The 21,258-nt window shown below is 38.1% G+C and overlaps 1 protein-coding gene across 5 annotated transcripts in view; it reads right to left on the minus strand.

Annotated features, from left to right (window-relative positions):
• LOC139942496 (sorting nexin-33-like) overlaps positions 1 to 13,056 on the minus strand; it is a 59,759-nt gene extending 46,703 nt beyond the window's left edge. Inside the window, exons 1-3 of one of the 5 annotated variants that reach the window (XM_071939307.1) lie at positions 12,780 to 13,056; positions 8,270 to 8,431; positions 173 to 247 (exon numbers count right to left, since the gene is read on the minus strand). In XM_071939307.1, coding sequence (XP_071795408.1) covers positions 173 to 247; positions 8,270 to 8,431; positions 12,780 to 12,797 — 255 coding nt within the window. In that variant the 5' untranslated portion in view covers positions 12,798 to 13,056. The remainder of the gene's footprint in view (positions 1 to 172; positions 248 to 8,269; positions 8,432 to 12,779) is intronic. The other 4 variants (XM_071939308.1, XM_071939309.1, XM_071939310.1 and 1 more) reach the window with 4 other exon arrangements.
• Positions 13,057 to 21,258: the final 8,202 nt, after the last annotated feature.

The following is a 21,258-nucleotide window of genomic DNA, read 5'->3' on the forward strand; positions in this document are numbered from 1 at the left end:
ATTATTGAAGTACATGTACATGTAGAAGGATGAAGCTGGGATGGGAGGGTAAGAGTAATATCGATTATTGATATCCATTATTAAGGATTAACTGAACTACATGTAGAAGGATGAAGCTGGGATGGGAGGATAAGAGTAATATCGATTATTGATATCGATTATTAAGGATTACCAAACTATCTTGAGGTGGAGGTGGCGGGGGTGGTGGTGGGTCTCCAACTGAGTCCCACGGATCATCTTCGATCACCTTGGCAGACAAAAATAAAAACGCTCATCAGTTGAAATCAAAACGGATGTAATTGATGTAACGATGAGAAATCAATACATGACATCAAACTGTTACATAATCGATATGTTAACGATAAGAAATTGATATCTGTCCACAATCAACGGATCATCTTCGACCACCTTGGACAAAAATAAAAATACTCCATCAGTTGAAATCAAAACGGCTGTAAGTGATGTAACGATGAGAAATCAATACATAGGCCTATTGTCAACAAACTGTTACATAATCGATAGGTTGTCGATGAGAAATCGATATCTGTCCACAATCAACGGATCATCTTCGATCACCTTGGACAAAAATAAAAACACTCATAAGTTGAAATCAAAACGGCTGTAAGTGATGTAACGATGAGAAATCAATACATGTAAACAAACTGTTACATAATCGATAGGTTATCGATGAGAAATTGAAAACTTTCCACAAACTGCTGATCTAAATTACTGTCCACAGACTTGATACGACACTGGCATACATGTAGGGTATAATAAGAGATTCTTTAGTTGAGAATTGAACTTTCCAAGGAACAATAAATTGCCTGGTCATGTACATGTACACGTACATGTAAGTCATTAGGCTCCCTGGTCTGCTCTTAGCAAAAATAAGTTAACCAGCCAGAACACCATACAATTACCAGTGCTGCTACTATACATGTACACGACTACCACAGCCATTTATTACTTGGCCAAGCCATTTGCTAAGCAGAATTGTCTGCTTAACAGCTATGAAATTGGGCCCAGGGCACCACGGCCCAATTTTATAGAGCTGCTTAAGCACAACAAGTAGCTAAGCACAACAAAATTATGCTTACGTTACCAGAATAAGGTTACCAGCCAAAATACCATGTCACATGTACAATTTGTGACTGGTACCCTGCTCATTTCTGCTTAGCAGACAATTCCTGCTTAGCAGGCAGTATTTTCTGTATATGCAGCTCTATGAAATTGGCCCCTGGATGCACACAATGATACAAAAAGTATTTTGGGGAGTCCCCCCTTGAAGATAACAAGTTTGAATGATGACCCCTCTTCCCCTTCCTGTGACGTATGTCGCATGAACATTTTATGTTACTAATTTTTCCAGAACAGAATAGAGACTTCTGAGTCACACCCCAATCAGGAAATGCTCTGCATCCTGGCTTACGTGCAGAGACGCTCTTGGCACTGTGGGGAGAATTCATGAATTCCCTCTTGCTAAAAAAAGGGGGCTGCACATCACGGAGAGGGTCGGGCCAGGCCGAAAATAGGAGAGGAAAAAGAAAGGCTTGGTTTGTTTTGTTTTGAGGAGGGATGCTGATAATTTTATCCCTCCCCCCAAAAAACCTGTATTATGAAAGGGGCTGGGCAAAAAAAAAAGAAAAAAAAAAAAAAAGGTTTGTTTCGATTTGAGGGAAAGGCTTCCAATGTATGATTGTTTTGCATAGTCACAATTATGGATACAAATTTTGTTTATAAATGTCCATTTTGTGAACAAAAGTATTAAAAACCACTACAATGGAAGTTATCTCAATGTTATTAAATTAACAATCGTTGTGTGAATTGTGAATTAAAAGTACATGGGTCAATATCACAAAGAGTTAGGACTTGTCTTATCTCGAGTTAGGACGAGTAACTCGACGAGTAACTCGACCTAACTTAGGATTAATCTTAAGGTCCGCATGCTACAGAGCAGGGTTGGGACTCGTCCTAAGTCCTGAGATTAGTCTTAAGTTAGGAAGAGTTTTGTGAAATCGACATCATGTTTGTCGAATCCAAGATCTGCAAAGAGTTACTCAATACTTATCCGTTGTTCGGGAGGGTTTGTGTTGCATGTTTTATAACAATTTCTTAATTTTAGTGAGTTGTATACGTGTGAACTAAAATGTCTACAATGACGGTTACCTGGGTAAATAAAGCTGTTCATTTGTGCCTTGAGCACCCAGCAGGGTGGATATAATGTGCATAGGAACAGACCGTTTCGCACAAACCATTGCACAAGCGCAGACTGTTGAATGCGGTGCATTGTGGTGGGATAGATATGGATCAAATTTGGACACCAGCTAGACCACAATGCACCTAATTCCAAGCTTTACGCGCGTGCAAGTGTATTTGCGAAAGGTCTATGTACATGTACATAGGAATTTTCAAAAATAGGGACTGTCCCTATAAAATAGGGACAGTTGGAAGGTAAGGAAATATTAATATTTACAGACAATGTGCCGACATTGTGTCTTGATGTAGGGTTTTAAAGACACTGGACACTGCAGACCTTCCTACCGCGCTCCTGGGGCTGTTTTCAGGTGCGCGATCGACAACGCTCCCCCTCAATCATTATGGTGTATTTTATTTATAACACAAAAGCAGATTTCACGCCAGGCGTTGTTACTTTGCGTGCGACAATAAATAAAAGAAACATTGAACGCTAGAGGTCGCTTTGGACAATGCACTAGCCTCATATTAAACGCCCTCTATTGGTAAAATCTACGCGAACCAGCAATAAACGCATTGAGACAAGACTCGACATGTCACGTGGGAGTTTTAGCACATTTCCAGGCGGGGGCGAAGGGCGAAGCGCATACCGTCGGCGTACGTAGCTCAATCAACATCTGTTGTGCAATCTCGAGATTGAGCAGCGCAATTAACAGATTGCTAGCTTTACGAACTCGCAGCAGGGTACATTACTACACGTCCGTACACACACACGCTACTGTATACGTCGTTTGTGCATTACTAGTACTACTACTAGATCAACCATGGATCAACGACGTATTTTCTCTTCAGAAAATGTGTATTTTCTAATGCTTTATATCAAATGTGAAAACATTTTAGAAAAAAGGAAACATTAAACATAAAACCTTAAAATGGGCAGTATTTTGTCACACGGGAGTGGGATCGGGGTTGTTTTATTTTATTTTGTCTGTAAATTTTATTTGTGCACGTCCGAGTCCGATCCAACCTGACTATTTTAGTAATCATAAACTGATGCTAGTCAAACAAATTGTATTCTCAGGAGAGCGATTAAAAGAGCTCCTTCTATTTCTATAAACGAAGGTCTGGGCCACTATTGGTAATTGTCAAAGACCAGTCTTCCCACTTGATGTATCTCAACATATGCATAAAATAGTAAAGCTCTGAAAATTTGAGCTTGATTGGTCGTCGGAGTTGAGAGAGCCTTCACAGTTGGTGTATCTCAACTTCTGCACAAAATAACAAACCTGTGAAAATTTGAGCTCATTCGGTCATTGAACTTGCGAGATCATAATGAAAGAAAAAAAACACCCTTGTCACATGAAGTTGTGTGCTTTCAGATGCTTGATTTCAAGACCTCAAATTCTAAACTTGAGGTCTCGAAATCAAATTTGTGGAAAGTTACTTCTTTCTCGAAAACTACGTCACTTTACAATCAACCTCTCCCCATTACTCATAACCAAGAAAGGTTTTATGATACTAATTATCTTGAGTCATTACCAATAGCGTCCACTGCCTTTAAACTGCAATGATCTGAACAGTGTTATGTTGTGTCATCTTTCAAAACACATACATGTACCGGTACCAGGAAGTGAAACAAGCCATACAATAGACCCTTCCCATGACATGTAAATTGCACATAGCGCGTGCGCACTAACGTTTCGGTTGACAAAATGAGGGAAAATCGCGCTGTTTTGTACACGGGTAATGGGTGCGTGACGCACACGCGATTGCGCGTCTGCTTAGTGCACAACTCTATGGTGTGTGCCAACCAACAGGGTCTGTACGCATGCGTGAATGTAATTAGCATATTTCATGGGAAGGGTCCATTATTTAAACTCCATTTAAAATATTGTCCAAGTGGTCTGTGCTTCAACTTTGTAATGTACTACATGTAAGACATGTAAGAAGGGAAAGAACATTGTCTCTAGTTTTAAAGGCAGTGTATACAAAGAAGAAAGAACATTGTCTCTAGTTTTAAAGGTGCAGTGTATACCTTCGGTACTCCAAAAATGAACAGACAAAAATGACCATAAACACTTTTTTACTTTGCCTTTAACTAGCTTCAAGTACGCGCTAATCCTCTTATTCAGATGCTCGAACTAGAGTATGATACATCAGACGATAACCTACTCCCATTTTTTATATTGAACTCTGTGTATTGTGAGTGTTAATGAGTCACGCTTCGGCATACGGTCAGTGCAAAAATAACAATCTAAACTTTGGGCGTTTAAAACCAATTTAGCAAAAACATAGCCTAATAATGACCTCATTGACTTAATGAGGCTGGCAGATAAATTCGTTATCACACTCGCGCTCTTGGAATCAAGGAATGCAACTGCCCGTTGAAAAAAAAAGAGGCACAAGGCAAGTGCGGAGCGAGGCAGCCGAAACGCCACGGGACATGATACCCACAATGGTACCCTAGAAAATGTTGAGGTTTATTATGCTCTAAGGTGCATTGTTAGCATGTACTAGGCTTATTTTACATGATTGTAGTTGTAAAAATCCGGGAAAAAAAGAAGGAAAAAAAAAACACCACTTTTTTTTTCAGTTTTTTTTTTTTTTTTTTTTTTCACGTTTAAAAAGACAACAAAAAATGCGAAATTCCGCGGAAACGCGGAAGAGTTGCATGCCTGTGGAATAAGGAAAAATATAGCGTTGGATATTGGACGCAGCTCTACATGTATAGTTTTTTTGAGATTCCAATCGCACTTGTGTGATAACTTACACCATAGAGTCTTACTCTATGCTTACATGCACTGTAGGTGTATTGTTGGAGTTATGCAAACTCTATCTGACCCTTTGTGGTATGGCACAATACCAACTATGAACAATGAAAAAAAAAAGTGTAAAGTTGTCAACGACTTTGTATTGTCATTAATGCGGATGGCATGGTGCTATGAGGTACTAGGAAATCAAGTTGCATTTTAAAAATAGAAACCACTTCCCCTTGTGCAGTGTACAATGGTGTACAAGTTGCATTCTAAAAATAGACATTTCCAACGAAACCACTTCCCCTTGTGCAGTGTACAATGGTGTCCAAAAGAGTACAGACAATTACCTCATCCAACTCGACCAATACCATAAAGGGACCTACATGTAGGTACTTTTTGTACATAGGACACAAAACACAAAAAACAAACAGTTTTAAAGGCACCTGGAAATAGGATTTTTTTTCTTTTAAACATAAGAGTATATGTTTATTAACAATAAAACAATTTTTTGAGTAATTATTTGTCACGATTTATATGGTTTTTTTTTAACGCTTTGTACACCATGTCTCAAAGCGCTTACAACATTATTATCCGTGATCACTGGACCTTTTCATTCCTTAAAGGATCTATGTAACTTTTCAGCCATTCCATGGTATTTGCGCTTCATAGTAAAAAAATTAAAATGGTTATCAGTGAAGTTTTTACATTTATTTTGAAACAAGAACACCTAGTGCTTCTATTTCTAAAAAGACTTTATAAAAATATTCTTTATTGTTTTTGTGACAGCCTTGGGAGTAAAGGGTAAAAAGTGTACACTGAAGTCTGAAAAATCCTTGAAATTCAGGTTTTGAAAAAAAAATCATGAAACAATAGGTGTTCAGATTTAATCATTATGTATAAACAACAAAGAGTCATTAGTAAGGACAGCCAAAATTAAATATACCTTTTTGAACTATTGACTTTTGAAAAATGGGAGTTAATTTTTACCCTCGTTTTACTGTCACGCGAGTCACAAAAAAATTGATTATAGGATTTTTTCTGTTATAGACCCTCAACATTTTTTTTCTTCTCTCTCATAATAGTGGTCTTTTCAAAGGGTCTTTCAAGAATTTATTAGTTTTTTTTTACCTAGGCATTCTACTTTTAAAAAAAAACACCCTCGAGTTTGTCACGCGAGTCACAGCAAATGCACTTAATGCACATGGTTGGCAAAAGCTACCAAAGTATTCTGGGGATGATGTCTACATGGAATGTTAAAAAAGCACCCCAGCCCAATGGAACATACTACTATGCCCCTGAATTTATAAATTTATGTTAGAAAAAGGAATTATTACAGTGTACAATTATGACTTGGCACATTGTCAGCAGATCATGTTGAACTACATGTACCATGTGTACACTGCATACTGCACTGTACAATGTATTCACATCCTGCATAATTTAAATAATACAAGGAATGATAAACTTAAAACAAGAACGAACAAAAATATTTGATGAAACTGGGTATTTTAAGACAGTATTCTTAAGTTAGATTTGGAGAGGGGCATCAATAAAGAAATTACTTAACAGATGTACATGTACTCAGCCTAACACAGTCTAATGCCATTAGAACTTGACACCAAAATTGGTTGTTTCTTATCAACAGATCAACCTACTCTGCCAAGCGTAGTGAGAAAAAAGTCTTCCCCCAATCACAAAACAATATAATAATTTCTAGTAAGGGTTCTTTCTATGAGTTTGAGTGGTTCTGAAAAGAACTGGTGGTTTCATAACTCTACGTTTCGCCCAGACAGTGTTGTTGAACCACCAATTCTTTTCAGAACCGTCCCAACATTACCATGTTTAAGTCAAAGCCTCTTCAGATTCTTAATTTTCCTTTAAATGTTGCTTCAGGTGTTTCTTCCTTTGATGAAAAGATTCAATTTCAAGTTCTAAGTGTTCTGAATGAAATAAATTAATCTTGTTATGCAGTATCCTGTTTAGCTATTGTATATTTTCTCACTTGTCACGCGAGTCACAAACTTCTGTCACGCGAGTCACGTTGCATTTAACAAATTTTCAATTTTTTAAAAACTTTTTATTTTGTACTTTTTATTGTAAAGTATAGTGCTTCTCTTGTACTTAAAAAAAAAGTGATCCGGGACTAAAAAGTTTCTCTGAGTTCTCACGAATGGGCAACGGCATACAGGGATACAAGACCTTTCATTTTTTGGCAGTCACGCGAGTCACATTTTTGGAACACCTATAAAAACATGATACCTACACAATTTGTGTTCGTTTTTTATTTTTTATTATAGGGCTCTTTACTAAGTTTATATAAATTGAGTTACATGAGAGCCACGTTTTATATTTTGGAGTATAGATCTTTCAAAAGTTGAAAAACCAGTGAGATTGTCACGCGAGTCACAATGGAATGGCTGTTTTGTACGACAAGAAACACAATGTCCACAGATTTACACTCAACTTACACAGTTTGAAGATAATGATAGTAGAAAGCTTCCCTGAAAACACTGTGTGCTGAGGTGCTGTAGTTTGGAGGTAATGAGTAAAACAACGTCATGAAAATAATTTTCGTCTCATGAGACGAAAATTATTTTAATAATTTACAAATGTATTTTCATGACATTGTTTTACTCATTTCTCAAAAACTACAGCACCTCAGTAAGTAATATTTGAAGGGAAGCTTTCCACTATCATTATCTTCAAACCCTGTAAGTTTAATGTAAATCTATGGACATTTTGAAAAAGTACCCACATCCTTTAAACCATCCTGTGCTGCCAAATATGTACATGTAGCGCACTAAGCTAAATCAATCACAAGAACCACCTCTGCCCTCACAGGTACACATTAACCCCGGGGTGGAGAGAAGCTTTCAACTATCATTATCTTTAAAGGCAGTGGACACTATTGGTAATTGTCAAAATCCAGTCTTCTCACTTGGTGTTTCTCAACATGAACATAAAATAACAAACCTGTGAGCTCGATTGGTCGTCGGAGTTGCAAAATAACTATGAAAGAAAAAAACACCCTTGTCACACAAAGTTGTGTACTTTCAGATGCTTGATTTCGAGACCTCAAGTTCTAAACTTGAGGTCTCGAAATCAAATTCGTGGAAAATTACTTCTTTATCGAAAACTACATCACTTCATACCATCAACCTCTCCCTATTACTAGTTACCAATTAAGGTTTTATGCTAATAATTATTTTGAGTAATTACCAATAGTGTCCACTGCCTTTAATGTACATATTTGTAAATCTGCGGACATTGTGTAAAAACTACCCAGACCCTTAAACTAGATCCAAACCAAGAAGTCTCACCTCTACATAGGCTTCAGGGATCAAGCCTTTCTGTTTGTTGGACGTCTCCGCCTCCCACCATCCATCTCCAACGTCCTGTCTGATGATTGTCAAGACTTGATTCTCTCTGATGCTAAGCTCACCATTATCCGCTTCCCCGTCAAAGTCATACAAAACTTTCACCTGGGAAATCAAAAGTAAACAAAGTTAAGACAACAAAAACAAACTAGTTGCAGGCCTGCTGGCGATTTCACAAACAGTTAAGGCCCAGTCACATGGACCTCGCTAACGAGGATGTAAGCAAGAACATTAAAAAAGCACGCCTTCAGTTGGATGAAAATGGGCATATTCACTGGCCAGTTTGTCCTTTTAATGTACAAAAACAAATTGTAATTCTATATGTTTTTTTTGTAATTTATAAACATTTCTTTTTTTTATGAAGCTCTGTATTTTAAACTCAATTCAGCTTGTAGCTGCGATGTTTGAATGTGTTTTAATAATAATAATAATATTCTGCATGGAGCAATTCAACCAATAGAACCAATGCGTTCTCTTTGCGTCATTGTCGTTATATCGATATCGCTACACGGCCTTTAGGACTAGTATAAGAGAAGCTCCTTCAATAGAATCATTCAAGAAGAATAGGCTAGATCAAATCAAAATTACCACTATTATAATGACAGCACATCACTGCGTCATTTCTATCCACTTGCCACATGACACCTGCAACTCATGTGTTGAGTTTGTTGCAGAATTCAACAGATACTTGTACAGATAGTCCTAACTTTATTAAAAACAAAGTCCTAAGTTAGGACAAGTAACTAACTCGATACTGTGTAATATTTGCTTTGTATAAGTTTTGTCTGGTCCAGACTTTTATTGTTGTTCTTTTCCAGCGCCATGAGGCGGTGTCTTTCTGCTATTGTTTTTGCGGTTTCTAAATTTCTCTCTATTATTATTCTATTAATATTATTCTTACATTGTAAGTTGCCAAGTGTGGACCAAAACCAATGTGGGGGAGATGTGTATGAGAGTAAAGCCTGGATACAAATTCGCGACAAATAATTTGCAGCGGTTGAGCTGTGCTCAACTCTCTTGTGAATTTGCAGCGAAAACAGAGTTTTGACGCCAATCTCACGTCATATTCGCTTTGCATTGGCATGGACGTGACGTCAATCTCACGTCATATTCGCTTTCATTGGCATGACGTAAGAACCAGGCTTTAATTGGAAAGACACGTATAACATGTGTACATGTATCAGAAGTTGTTTTGTTCACGCATTATTTAGCCTACAATAGGCAAAAAGAACTTTTTAAAAACATTACAAAATTAATTGGTTCGCTAATTGGAAGCCAGGTTCCTGAGTGAGTGGGTGGGTGCTAGGCAGTAACAACAAGCATCAGTTCATTTTTTCATTGACCAAAATGTATGAATGATTTAAATTTCTGATGTATGCACACAGTGCGTATAATCCGTAGACTTTATTTGTTTACAGCGTGATCAAGGATTGATGAACAAGCTGATTGATGATTTAACCAAATACATTGTACAAATTAACAAATTTTAATCTGTAGTTAATGACAATAGGTGGGTCCTCTTAAATCCGATTTATAGAAGATCCTCGAAATGGCAGAGAGATAAAATCTGCCAACCTTTATGCATGTACTATCAATCAATCAGAAAACATTTATGCACAGCGCCAAAATAAAAACAAATTCTTAATTTACTTAAAGGAACACGTTGCCTTGGATCGGACGAGTTGGTCAAAACAAAAGCGTTTGTAACCGTTTTTTATAAAATGCATATGGTTAGAAAGATGTTTTAAAAGTAGAATACAATGATCCACACAAGTTTGCCTCGAAATTGCGTGGTTTCCCTTCTACTGTGCGAACTAACATGGTCGGTCATTTATGGGAGTCAAAATTTTGACCCCCATAAATGGCCGACGTGTTAGTCGACGAGGTAAAAGGAAAACCACGCAATTTCGAGGTATGTTTGTGTGGATCATTGTATTCTACTTTTACAACATCTTTCTACCCATATGCATTTTATAAAAAACGGTTACAAACGCTTTTCAAAGACCAACTCGACCGATCCAAGGCAACGTGTTCCTTTAAGACACACTAAGTTACCACGCACAATACATTCTTGGGCAGCTCTAAATAAAGATTGCTAGTGATACCTACAAAAAAGATATTTTGGTAAGTATGTGACATTAGGATGGGTATCATCTGCTACGAGCCATAATGCCCTACATGTACCTTCCCAACTTTTTACAAGCAATCATTGTTTTTAAAGGATTCAAAATGTCCACAGATTTACATTTAACTGACAGGGTTTGAAGATAATGATAGTGGAAAGCTTCCCTTCAAATAGTACTAACTAATGTTGTGTAGTTTTTGAGAAATGTGTAAAACAACTCACAAAATGATTTTGGTATGAGACCAAAACTGGTTAATATGCTTTTACATGCTAAAACTGAGACGGAAATTATTACTTTTACTCATTTCTCAAAAACTACAGCACCTCAGTAGGTCAAATTTCAAGGGAAGCTTTCTACTATCATAATCTTCAAACTGTGTAAGTTTAATGTAAATCTGTGGACATTGTGTTTTTTGTTATGAAAAAGTACATTATACATGTTATAAAACCCTTTAAGCTAGAGCGCTTGGCCATGACACGCAAAAAATTCATTGTTATTACTTAGACGAAATTCTAAGGTCAGGCCTGTATGCTTCGTTTTTGAAAGGGCAAGGGCACCAAGGCATTTTCTCCATGGTAAAGGGCACCATGAGGAAATTATAAATTTGTACTGTAGCATTTCAAGGGCACCAAAACAATGACCAGGGGCAACGGAGCCAATAATGGACCCTTCCCATGAAATATGCTAATCACATTCACTCATGCGTACAGACCCTGTTGGTTGGCAAACGCCGTAGAGTTGTGCACTAAGCAGACGCACAATCGCATCTGCAACACACACCCATTAGCCGTGTACAAAACAGTGCGATGTCCCCTCATTTTGCCAACCAAAACGTTAGTGCGCACGTGCTATATGTGCAATTTACATATTTCATGGGAAGGGTCTATTGCCTTCGTTGCCTCCGTATCGGGCCTGTAAGGTAATAATATACACAAATGACATGATCCGAACAATGTAGGTTAAGTGCCTGGTTACATAAATTAAAAATTAACCATGAACAGGATGTGTACTTGTTGTAACTCACTCACAGTCCACCACCATAATATGTGTGGCCAAACAAAACAATAATTGTGTTTCCTATCAACTGGTCCTACCAAAACAAAAAAAACAATCAAAAACCTACACTTTTTTTACTTAAAAAAAATAAAATAAAAAATTCGTTACAAAAAAAATTGAAATCATGCCAATGAGAGCCTCAAGTCTGAATTAAAGGCAGTGGACACCTTATTGGTAATTACTCAAAATAATTATCAGCATAAAACCTTTCTTGATTGTAAGTATTGGGAGAGGTTGATGGTATAAAACATTGTGGGAAACGACAAAGTAACAAAGTTTTTGAGAAAGAAGTTAATTTACCACAAATTTGATTTTGAGACCTCAAGTTTAGAATTTGAGGTTTCGAAATCAAGCATCTGAAAGCACACGTTTTCATGTGACAAGGGTGTTTTTTTCTTTCATAGTTATCTCGCAACTCCGTCGACCAATCGAGCTCACATTTTCACAGGTTTGTTGAGATACACAAAGTGAGAAGACTGGTCTTTGAAATTACCAATAGTGTCCAGTGTCTTTAAACCACACCACCAGCTTTGACCAGTGTTGCCCTTGTTCTGGCCGTAGTCACAACCACATCTGCTGTGCCATTTTCCCCCTGCAAAGGGCACCACAATGCTAACAGCACCAGAGCTACATTTGTACATGTGATCATAATAATAGTAAAATAAAAAATTTAAAAAGGCCAGGGCATCAAACTAGAAAAAGGCACCACAGCAACAAATGGCTCCAAAACTAATAGCAAGGGCACCACACTTACATGTAAGAGCAAAAAGCAAAGGGCACCCCACATAAAAGCAATGGGTACCACAAAAAAACACCAAAGGTCGCCCCAGCAATCGCTGGAGGTACAATCAGTTATGTTTAACTCATACACGAAGACACGCAGGCATTAAAGCCATTGGACACTTTCGGTAAACAGTATTGTCCAAGTCCCACACTTCGTGTATCACAACTTATATATAAAACAACAAACCTGTGGAAATTTAGGCTCAATCGGTCATCAGAGTCGGGAGAAAATAATGGGAAAACCCACTCTTGTTTCCACGCGTTTCGCCGTGTCATGACATGTGTATAAAAAAGATCCATAATTCTCGCTAACGAGAATTTTTATTGTTGTAATGTTTCCTCAAAAAGTAAAGCATTTCATGGACTAATATTTCAAAAAAAGTTTTTCACCATTACCTTCTGTAAACCCTGTAAATTATTTGTAAATCTGTGAACTTTTTTTGTTTTTTCTATACCGAAAGGGTCCAACGGCTTTAAGTACGTATTACCTTCTTGGTGCCAAGCATCGTGAGGAAGCCTTCCTGATGATTAACCAAATTTATTTCCGCCTAAAGAACTGTCTGCAACCACCGTCACCTCAACAAAAACTTCAAACACTTTTACAGAGTAACCAGTGCTCATAAACACAATGACTCGGTTCAAAGTGTCACAAAAAAACAACAAGACTTTGAAGAGCTGCGATGTAAAAACGGTGTCTGATCTTCAAAAAGCCAAGGCAACTGGGAAAGACAAGTAATCAGCTGGATAGAATCTGACTCATAGACTTAACCTAGACAAAGTGTTCTTGGTGATTCCAAACGATATAATCTCTTCTGTAGTGCTGTTGAAGGATCCAAGTCATAGACAGTGACCGTGAAACCGCATAATTATTGTCGAAACCACAACCCAGGCAGGCAGAGTTTAGGTCCTATTTCCTTGAACAGTGGGTGGTCTGCTGATGCAGGAATTGCTGATATTATCAAAATATTCCACTGGCTTTTCAAACTCCCTGTTTAGATTGGGAACTTTTCACAAATGGTGAAGCCAAAACTTAAACTGTATTATGTACAGCAATACAGTCAACGAAACTTGTCACATCCCTCCTTGGGACAATGGGTTGTATGATGCTGGCAAGAATTGCTGTTCGAACCAAAATACTCCCTTGGCTACTCAAACTCCTGGTAACCATGGTAGAGACTAGGAAATTAGAAAAATGTCACAAAATTCTGACAACAAAAACCAATTTTCAGCACCGAAACTTGCCAATTTCCCCAGGCACCTAGGCAGCCAGTGACAGAAAAAGAATGTCTGAGCACAGAGCCAGAGAATTTAAATGAAGGATGAAATGCGGATGCTGTGGTTGATTGTCCAGGTCGTAAGGTCGTGACCTTTACAAGGTGTATGGAAACAACAAGGTCAATGCATGTGGTTGGCAGACAGTATGGTACAGTCAGGATCAATTTCTGTTTAAAGGGAAGGTACACTACTGGTTATTGTCAAAAACCAGTCAAATAACAAACCTGTGAAAATTTGAGCTTAATTGGTCATCAGAGTTGAGAGAAAATGATGAAAGAAAAAATACCCTTGTCGGATGAATTTATGTGCTTTCCAATAAGAATAAAAGACTTCTGAGGTAGAAGTCTTTTACTATTTTAGTGAGAAATTACCTTTTTCTCAAAAACTACATTACTTCAGAGGGTGTTGTTTCCCACAATGTTTTATACTATTAACAGCTCTTAAATGCTCAGTGCCAAGTCAGTTTTTAAGTTAATATTTGTTTTGTGTAATTACCAAGTGTGTACCTTCCCTTTAAAGTGTTTTAATTACATACTTTGATCTGAGTACAGTTGTATTGTATGTTTTTTTTATTTTGTTAAAAAAGTTTACTTTTTCAGCATCTTGCAACATGTATGGTCATGGATACACATACGGAAGTCTCGTGGCCGAGCGGTTAAGATCACCCAATTCAAACTCTGGAATTTCTAATGTGCCATAGATTTCGAGAAAGAAGTAATTTTCCACGAATTTGATTTAGAGACCTCAGATTTAGAACTTGAGGTCTTGAAATCAACCATCTAAAAACGCTCACAACTTAGTGTGACAAGGGTGTTTTTTTCTTTCATTATAATCTCACAAGTTCGATGACCGATTGAGCTCAGATTTTCACAGGTTTGTTATTTTGTGCAGAAGTTGAGTTACACCAAGTGTGAAGGCTGTGACAATTACCAATAGTAAGGGCAGTGGACACTGTTGGTAATTGTCAAAGACTAGCCTTCACAGTTGGTAATATCTCAACATGCATAAAATAACAAACCTGTGAAAATTTAAGCTCAATCGGTCATCGAAGTTGAGAGATAATACATGTAATGACAGAAAAAATAACCATTGTCACAAAAAGTTGTGCGCGTTTAGATGGTTGATTTTGAGACCTCAAGTTCTAAATGTGAGGTCCCGAAATCAAATTCGTGGAAAATTACTTCTGTCTCGAAAACTATGGCACTTCAGAGGGAGCCTTTTCTCACAATGTTTTATACCATCAACCTCTCCCCATTACTCGTCACCAAGAAAGGTTTTATGCCAATAATTATTTTGAGTAATTACCAATGGTGTCCACTGCCTCTATCTGTGTGCAAGAAGTCAATGTAAAAATGACAGTGTTCACCCTGTTGCTTCCTGTACAACATCACAATAGCTAATAATTGGTGAGGCCAATCTATTGTCAACCCCTAACAATTGAAAATGACCTTACAGCTATCGTAAATGACCTTCCTATGCTATACCATTGTTTCCTACACTAGGTTATCCAGCTTCCTAAACCACATCCAGATCTGAACTGTTCTAAGATAATTGTCACTTACATGACTTACAGCAGAAGAGTTTTTTCCCATTATCATATTATTTATTTTCAAAATCTGAGGACTCTAAATCGAATTCGTGGAAAATGACTTCTTTCTCGAAAACTATGGCACTTCAGAGAGAGCCGTTTCTCACAATGTTTTATACGATCACATCCAGATCCGAACTGTTTTAAGATAATTGTCACTTAGCAGAAGAGTTTTTCTGCGTAGTATAAAAATATCATGATAATGGGAAAAAAAACAAAAAAATTCACACAAACGGTTAGCCTAGAACATTTTTAATTAGCCTCCATGAAAGAGTCACATGGTAGTTTCAAAACATCAGGGCAAAATTTCATAGACTGCTTTTTTTTAAAGACATTGGACACTACAGTAATACAAGGTATTTATAAAGCGCTCTAACTAACAGGGGAAAGTACCACAGAGCTGTACACACAAAATAAACAAAGAGCAAAGAATAAATAAAAGCAAGCAAATCAGTTGAACAGGTGGGTTTTGAGAGATTTCTTGAAGGCTGCTAGTGAGTAGTGCTGGGCGAATAGTGAAATTTTGTTATTCGGATACCGCTGGCCAACTATCCGAAATTAACCGGATATTCGAATAGTTTTTTTCGCCGCTAGAGGGCGCTATAAAAAAAATAAAAATAAAAAAATATTTAGAAAAATATTTTTTTTTGTCGCTAGAGGGCGCTGTTCGTTCGTGAATGAGATCTTATGGGCGGATTGATATTAGTTTTAGACAGTGTCACTCGGTTCATTCATAAAAATGACCGGATCTAATTTAAAGATGGCGATTTGCTTTTTCTTTTGATCGTGGATGACTCTACGTGAAGGAAAACTTTTGTAATCTTTGAACAAATTACGTCAGAAATGTCATTGTTTTGACTCTTCACGGAGGTGAGCATAGTTAAATACTTAATTTATGCTGTTTTATGCTGTCTTAATAGAAGTTTCATTAGGATTCAGACAAAACATTCATGTCAGTTGTCGCCCGACGTCCGCGGATATTCGGATATTAAAGAATATCCGGTTACTTGGTTGTAATTACAGAACTATCCGGTTTATAAATAGCTATTCGCGCCCTATGCGGATATCCGGTTAAGAAAAAAAAGGCATTCGCGGTTACGGATAGGAAAACCTATTCGCCATTAACCGGATATTCGAATTATTCGCCCAGGCCTACTAGTGAGCTAGAGTGGCGCATGCTGTGAGGTAAATCATTTCAGAGTTTGGGGGCAGCAGCGTTGAAGCTTTTTTCCCCAGTAGTGGTGCGTGTTTTGGGGATGGCAAGTAGTCTGGTGTCAGTAGATGACCGAAGGTATCTGTTAGGTTTGTACAACTGAATGAGATCCGTTAGGTATGAAGGCGCAGAGGCGGTATTGAGACATTTGAAGACCAGGGTAAGTATTTTAAAGTTGATACGGTTGGAGACTGTCAGCCAGTGAAGATCCTGAAGAATGGGAGTGACATGGTAGTTGTCAAAGACCAGTCTTCTCAACATGCATTAAATAACAAACCTGTGAAAATTTGAGCTCAATCGTTCATCGAAGTTGCGAGATAATAACGAAAGAAAAAACACTCTTGGCACTCGAAGTTGTGTTTTCAGATGCTTGATTTCTAGACCTCAAATTCTCTGGTCTCGATATCAAATTCAAATGTTTTATCGGTGAGAATTGTAACATCTTTCTCAAAACGATGTTACTTCAGAGGGAGCTGTTTCTCACAATGTTTTATCCTATCAAAATCTCTAACAAGTAAGTTTTTTTGCTAACAATTATTCTGAGCAACTACAAATAGTAGCCATACCTTTAAAGCCATTGGACACTTTCGGTAAACAGAATTGTCCAAAGGCCCGCACTTCGTATAAATCACAACTTATATATAAAATAAAAAACCTGTGAAAATTTAGGCTCAATCGGTCATTGGAGTCGGGAGAAAATAATGGGAAAACCCACCCTTGTTTCCGCACGTTTCGCCGTGTCATGACATGTGTTTAAAATAAACCCGTAATTCTCGCTATCGAGATTGTTTTAATGTTTTCTCAAAAAGTAAAGCATTTCATGGAATAATATTTCAAGAGAAGTATTTCACCACTACCTTCTGTAAACCCTGTTAAGTTATTTGTAAATCTGTGTACTTTTTTTTATTATTTTCTGTTCCGAAAGTGTATAACATGGCTTTAAAGATCCTGTAAACACCACTTGTACAATGCACCAGATTGGAGCTGTGTGGGATAGGAATGTCAACACAATAAACGACGCCTACTTTTTTGATCTTTGATACTGCTGAGAGTCGTTGAACCATGACAAACAAATATTAAAAAACACAAATAGAAAACAAAATAGTGTGATGTAATATAAATGTACATTGTACATTTTAGGGACACTCTGTTGGTATGCACAAAATAATGGCATCAAATTTTATGATAGTACAGGCGTACAAGTATAAATTGAGATAAATATGCAAATTGTGCTTTGGCAGAAAGGCATTACATTAATTAGGTTTTACAGCTGTACACATTGCTTCGAGCCTTTTTTATGCTTACCAGACAAAACACCATGGCGCCATGGTACTATAATTGGTCTCAATTTCATAGCGCTGCTAAGCACTAAGCCTGGACGATATGACGATAATATCATCACGCTACGATATTGAAAACAATATCGCCAATATCGATGTTGGTTTTGAATTTATCGAAATATCGTCTCAAAACGATATTTTTTTTCATAGACGATATCTTTCAAAATATCGAGTATTTCCCACGGATTTCTTACAATCTCACAGGTAAATAAGATTTGAGCCTTTTTTTATGCTTACCAGAATATGGTAACCAGACAAAACACCATGGCGCCATGGTACTATAACTGGGCCCAATTTCATAGCGCTGCTAAGCACACAAATTTGCTAAGCATGAAATTTCTACCTTGAAAAAAAGAAAAAATTACCAGCCATATTTCCACTTGTTGCATACAAATGTTGCTTTTTGCTTGTATTCAACTGTTGTTTGATTATCCTGAAAGTCACGTGGAAATTCGGTTGGTAATCCTGTTTTTATCAAGGGAGAAATTTCATGCTAAGCAAATTTGTGTGCTTAGCAGCTCCATGAAATTGGGCCCTGGTGTGCTGCTCTATGATCCTATACTACCATAATTTTTTTCTAGCCCAAGAAATTGTCTGAAAAGCAGTTTTTTCTGCTTTAAAGCAGCTTATGAAATTGGGCCCAGAACACATTCACCAGAAACAATTACAAATCATGAAGCTGAAACCACTTCCTTGTTAGAGCCTGTGCACATTTACAATGTAACACACCTGTTGTGTACTGAAGATTTCATTCAATTCAAGGCGATTGAACCTCTCTTAAAGGCACTGTACACTATTGGTAATTACTCAAAATAAATCATGGCATAAAAATTTACTCAGTAATGAGCTATGGATAGTTGTTGATTACTTCTAGAAACTATAAGGCTCCCCTGTGAGCCTTATAGGGATCTAGTATTTTGGGCCTCTTTAACGCTATACGTTTTCAAATCAGCGTTGACAGGTGAAAGTTTTCTGACCGTTAGCCAGCAATAACTGAAGTTTCTTTTGTACTACACTACCAAATCTTTCCACATACTCAATATACATTCATAATGCTTGTATTTCCTTTTTGTTGAGTGAAATTAAAAAAACATCGTCAAAAAATACAATATTCTGCTCGGTACTCACTGTTGCTTTTCTGCCGCATCGCACAATTTTTGACTTCTCAATATGCTCAACGCTTTATCTTTCGGTCACTCGACCACCAAGCGCTGTACTCCAGCCTACTCGCCGAACTGCCAAGCCACGACTGAGTTGGACTAAACCATTCTGTAAAAGGGGTGTTACAAACCTGTGTGGCAGTGCGTGCGCTGTTTGTTTACAATAATACCCGCCGTTCACGCATTAAGCGCCCACGCACTGCCACACGGGTTTGTAACACCCCTCTCACAGAATGGTTTAGTCCGGCTCGGCCGTGGCTCGGCAGTTCGGCGATCTACACACGTACATGTAGTAGGCTGCATATGAGGCAAAAAACGAGCAATGCGGCAGAAAAACAACAGTGAGTACCGAGCAGAAATTTTTTTTACAATGTTTTTTAATTTCACTCAACAAAAAGGAAATACAAGCATTAGCCCCCTATGAATGTATATTGAGTATGTGGGGAAAGTTTTGGTGGTGTAGTACAAAAGAAACTTCAGTTATTGCTGGCGAACGGTCAGAAAAGTTTCACCTATCAACGCCGATTTGAAAAACGTATAGCGTTAAAGAGGCCCAAAATACTAGATCCCTATAAGGCTCACAGGGGAGCCTTATAGTTTCTAGAAGTAGTTGTTGATAGTATAAAACATTGTGGGAAACGGCTCCCTCTGAGGTAACGTAGTTTTTGAGAAAGAAGTAATTGTCCACTAAAAATATTTGAATTTGATTTCGAGACCTCAGAATAAGTGTTTGGGGAGAGGAGGGAACCAGACCATGAAGATGTAAGATGTATCGTGAACGGTTCTGTGTTCCTGTGCGGTTGCGGATGTGGTCAATGCTTTCTACGCCACACGAGATTCTCTCGAGCAGCAAACGACAATCTGGTCCAACACATTTAATTTGTCACCAGATTTGCCCCATTTTTACCACTATCAAAAATCATGAAACAAATTCTACGGGCATGACGTAACCCTCCTCCCGACGGCTGCCAGGCCAGAGGGTTACGAGCTTCTCTCGAGCGGCAAATGACAATCTGGTCCAACAAATATTGACAGCTAGTCACCAGGTTTGCCCCATTTTTACCCCTTTCAAACATCATGACACAGATTCTAAGGGCAAAAACTTACCAGATCTCAGAGCGAATTCACAGGTTTATACTTTGAACCTGTCGCATCGCTTTGCAAACGCTGTATTTTTGGGTCACCAAGCGCTGAAGCGCAGGTACCAGCCAGTTAGATTAACAAACTGCCGAGCCGCAGCCAAGTTGAACTAAACCATTCTGTAAAAGGGGTGTTAAGGCAGTGCGTGTGCGCTGTCCGTTTCACTCATAATATGGCGCGCACACACTGCAGCACTGCCTTGATAAACACCCCTTTCACAGAATGGTTTAGTCCAACTCGGCCGCGGCTCAGCCCGGCAGTTTGTCAATCCAATAGGCTGGTACCTGCGGTGACCAAACAATAAAGCGTTTGCAAAGCGATGCGACAGGTTCAAAATAACAACCTGGGAATTCGCTCCAGGATCTGGTAAGTTTTTGTCCTTTCATTTCTCAAAATAGTTTCTGAATGGCGTTTGGAAATTTGGATGTTATTCATTACACATTGAGGATTAGGTTCATGTTTATAATCATAGAATTTGTGCATGCCATGATTTTCGAAAGTGGTAAAAATAGAGCAAATCTGTTGACTAGCTGTTGAACTTGTACATGTTTGACCATTTTGCCCTTACATTACAATTCGAGCATGCTTCCTAACAACCCTCTTGGGCTCTGCCGTCGGGATGTGGATAAATTCCTAAAGAACGTCGGGGGGCTCTACATAAGCTTATCTAAGCTGTCTGCCCCAGTAACCAGAACCACCGTCTCCTCCCCAGTTGTGTGATGGCGTCGGTGGGTTCAAGTAAGTTCAAGTAAGTTTTAGTTCAAGTAAGATGAAGGTTACATAACTATCGCAACTAATACATAATATAGACTTTCGCGGAAAAGTTTCCGTATGGCGCCACCACTTTTTAATTCGATATGAAATAATATAGTATCTAATTTACCTCAATGAGATATCCCTTTTTGTAAAAAATGAGTGAAAAAGTGGTGGCGCCATACGGAAAGTTATCCACTTCGCCTCCAAACAGACCAAATGCTTTATTTATCTGTTGGCTGTACTCAATAAATTTGGGTCCGGACATGCGGCCATTCCAAGTTGGTCACAAAAGTGGGGCTAACTAAACTTAAGCATAAAGACTAAGAAGAGTCAACCAGGCCAGTCAAGACAAAAGTCACAACAACTTTGGACAATTTTTGTGCTGGTCGGGAATCGAACCCTTTGAAGTTTGATCATGTTGAGTAACTCATCATGAACTCTACCAGCAGAACATGGCTACTGCCAGACAAACAAATCACATTTAAGCCCAATTTC

The sequence above is a fragment of the Asterias amurensis genome, chromosome 10 (assembly GCF_032118995.1).
Source record: "Asterias amurensis chromosome 10, ASM3211899v1".
Classification (NCBI taxonomy): Eukaryota; Metazoa; Echinodermata; class Asteroidea; order Forcipulatida; family Asteriidae; genus Asterias; species Asterias amurensis.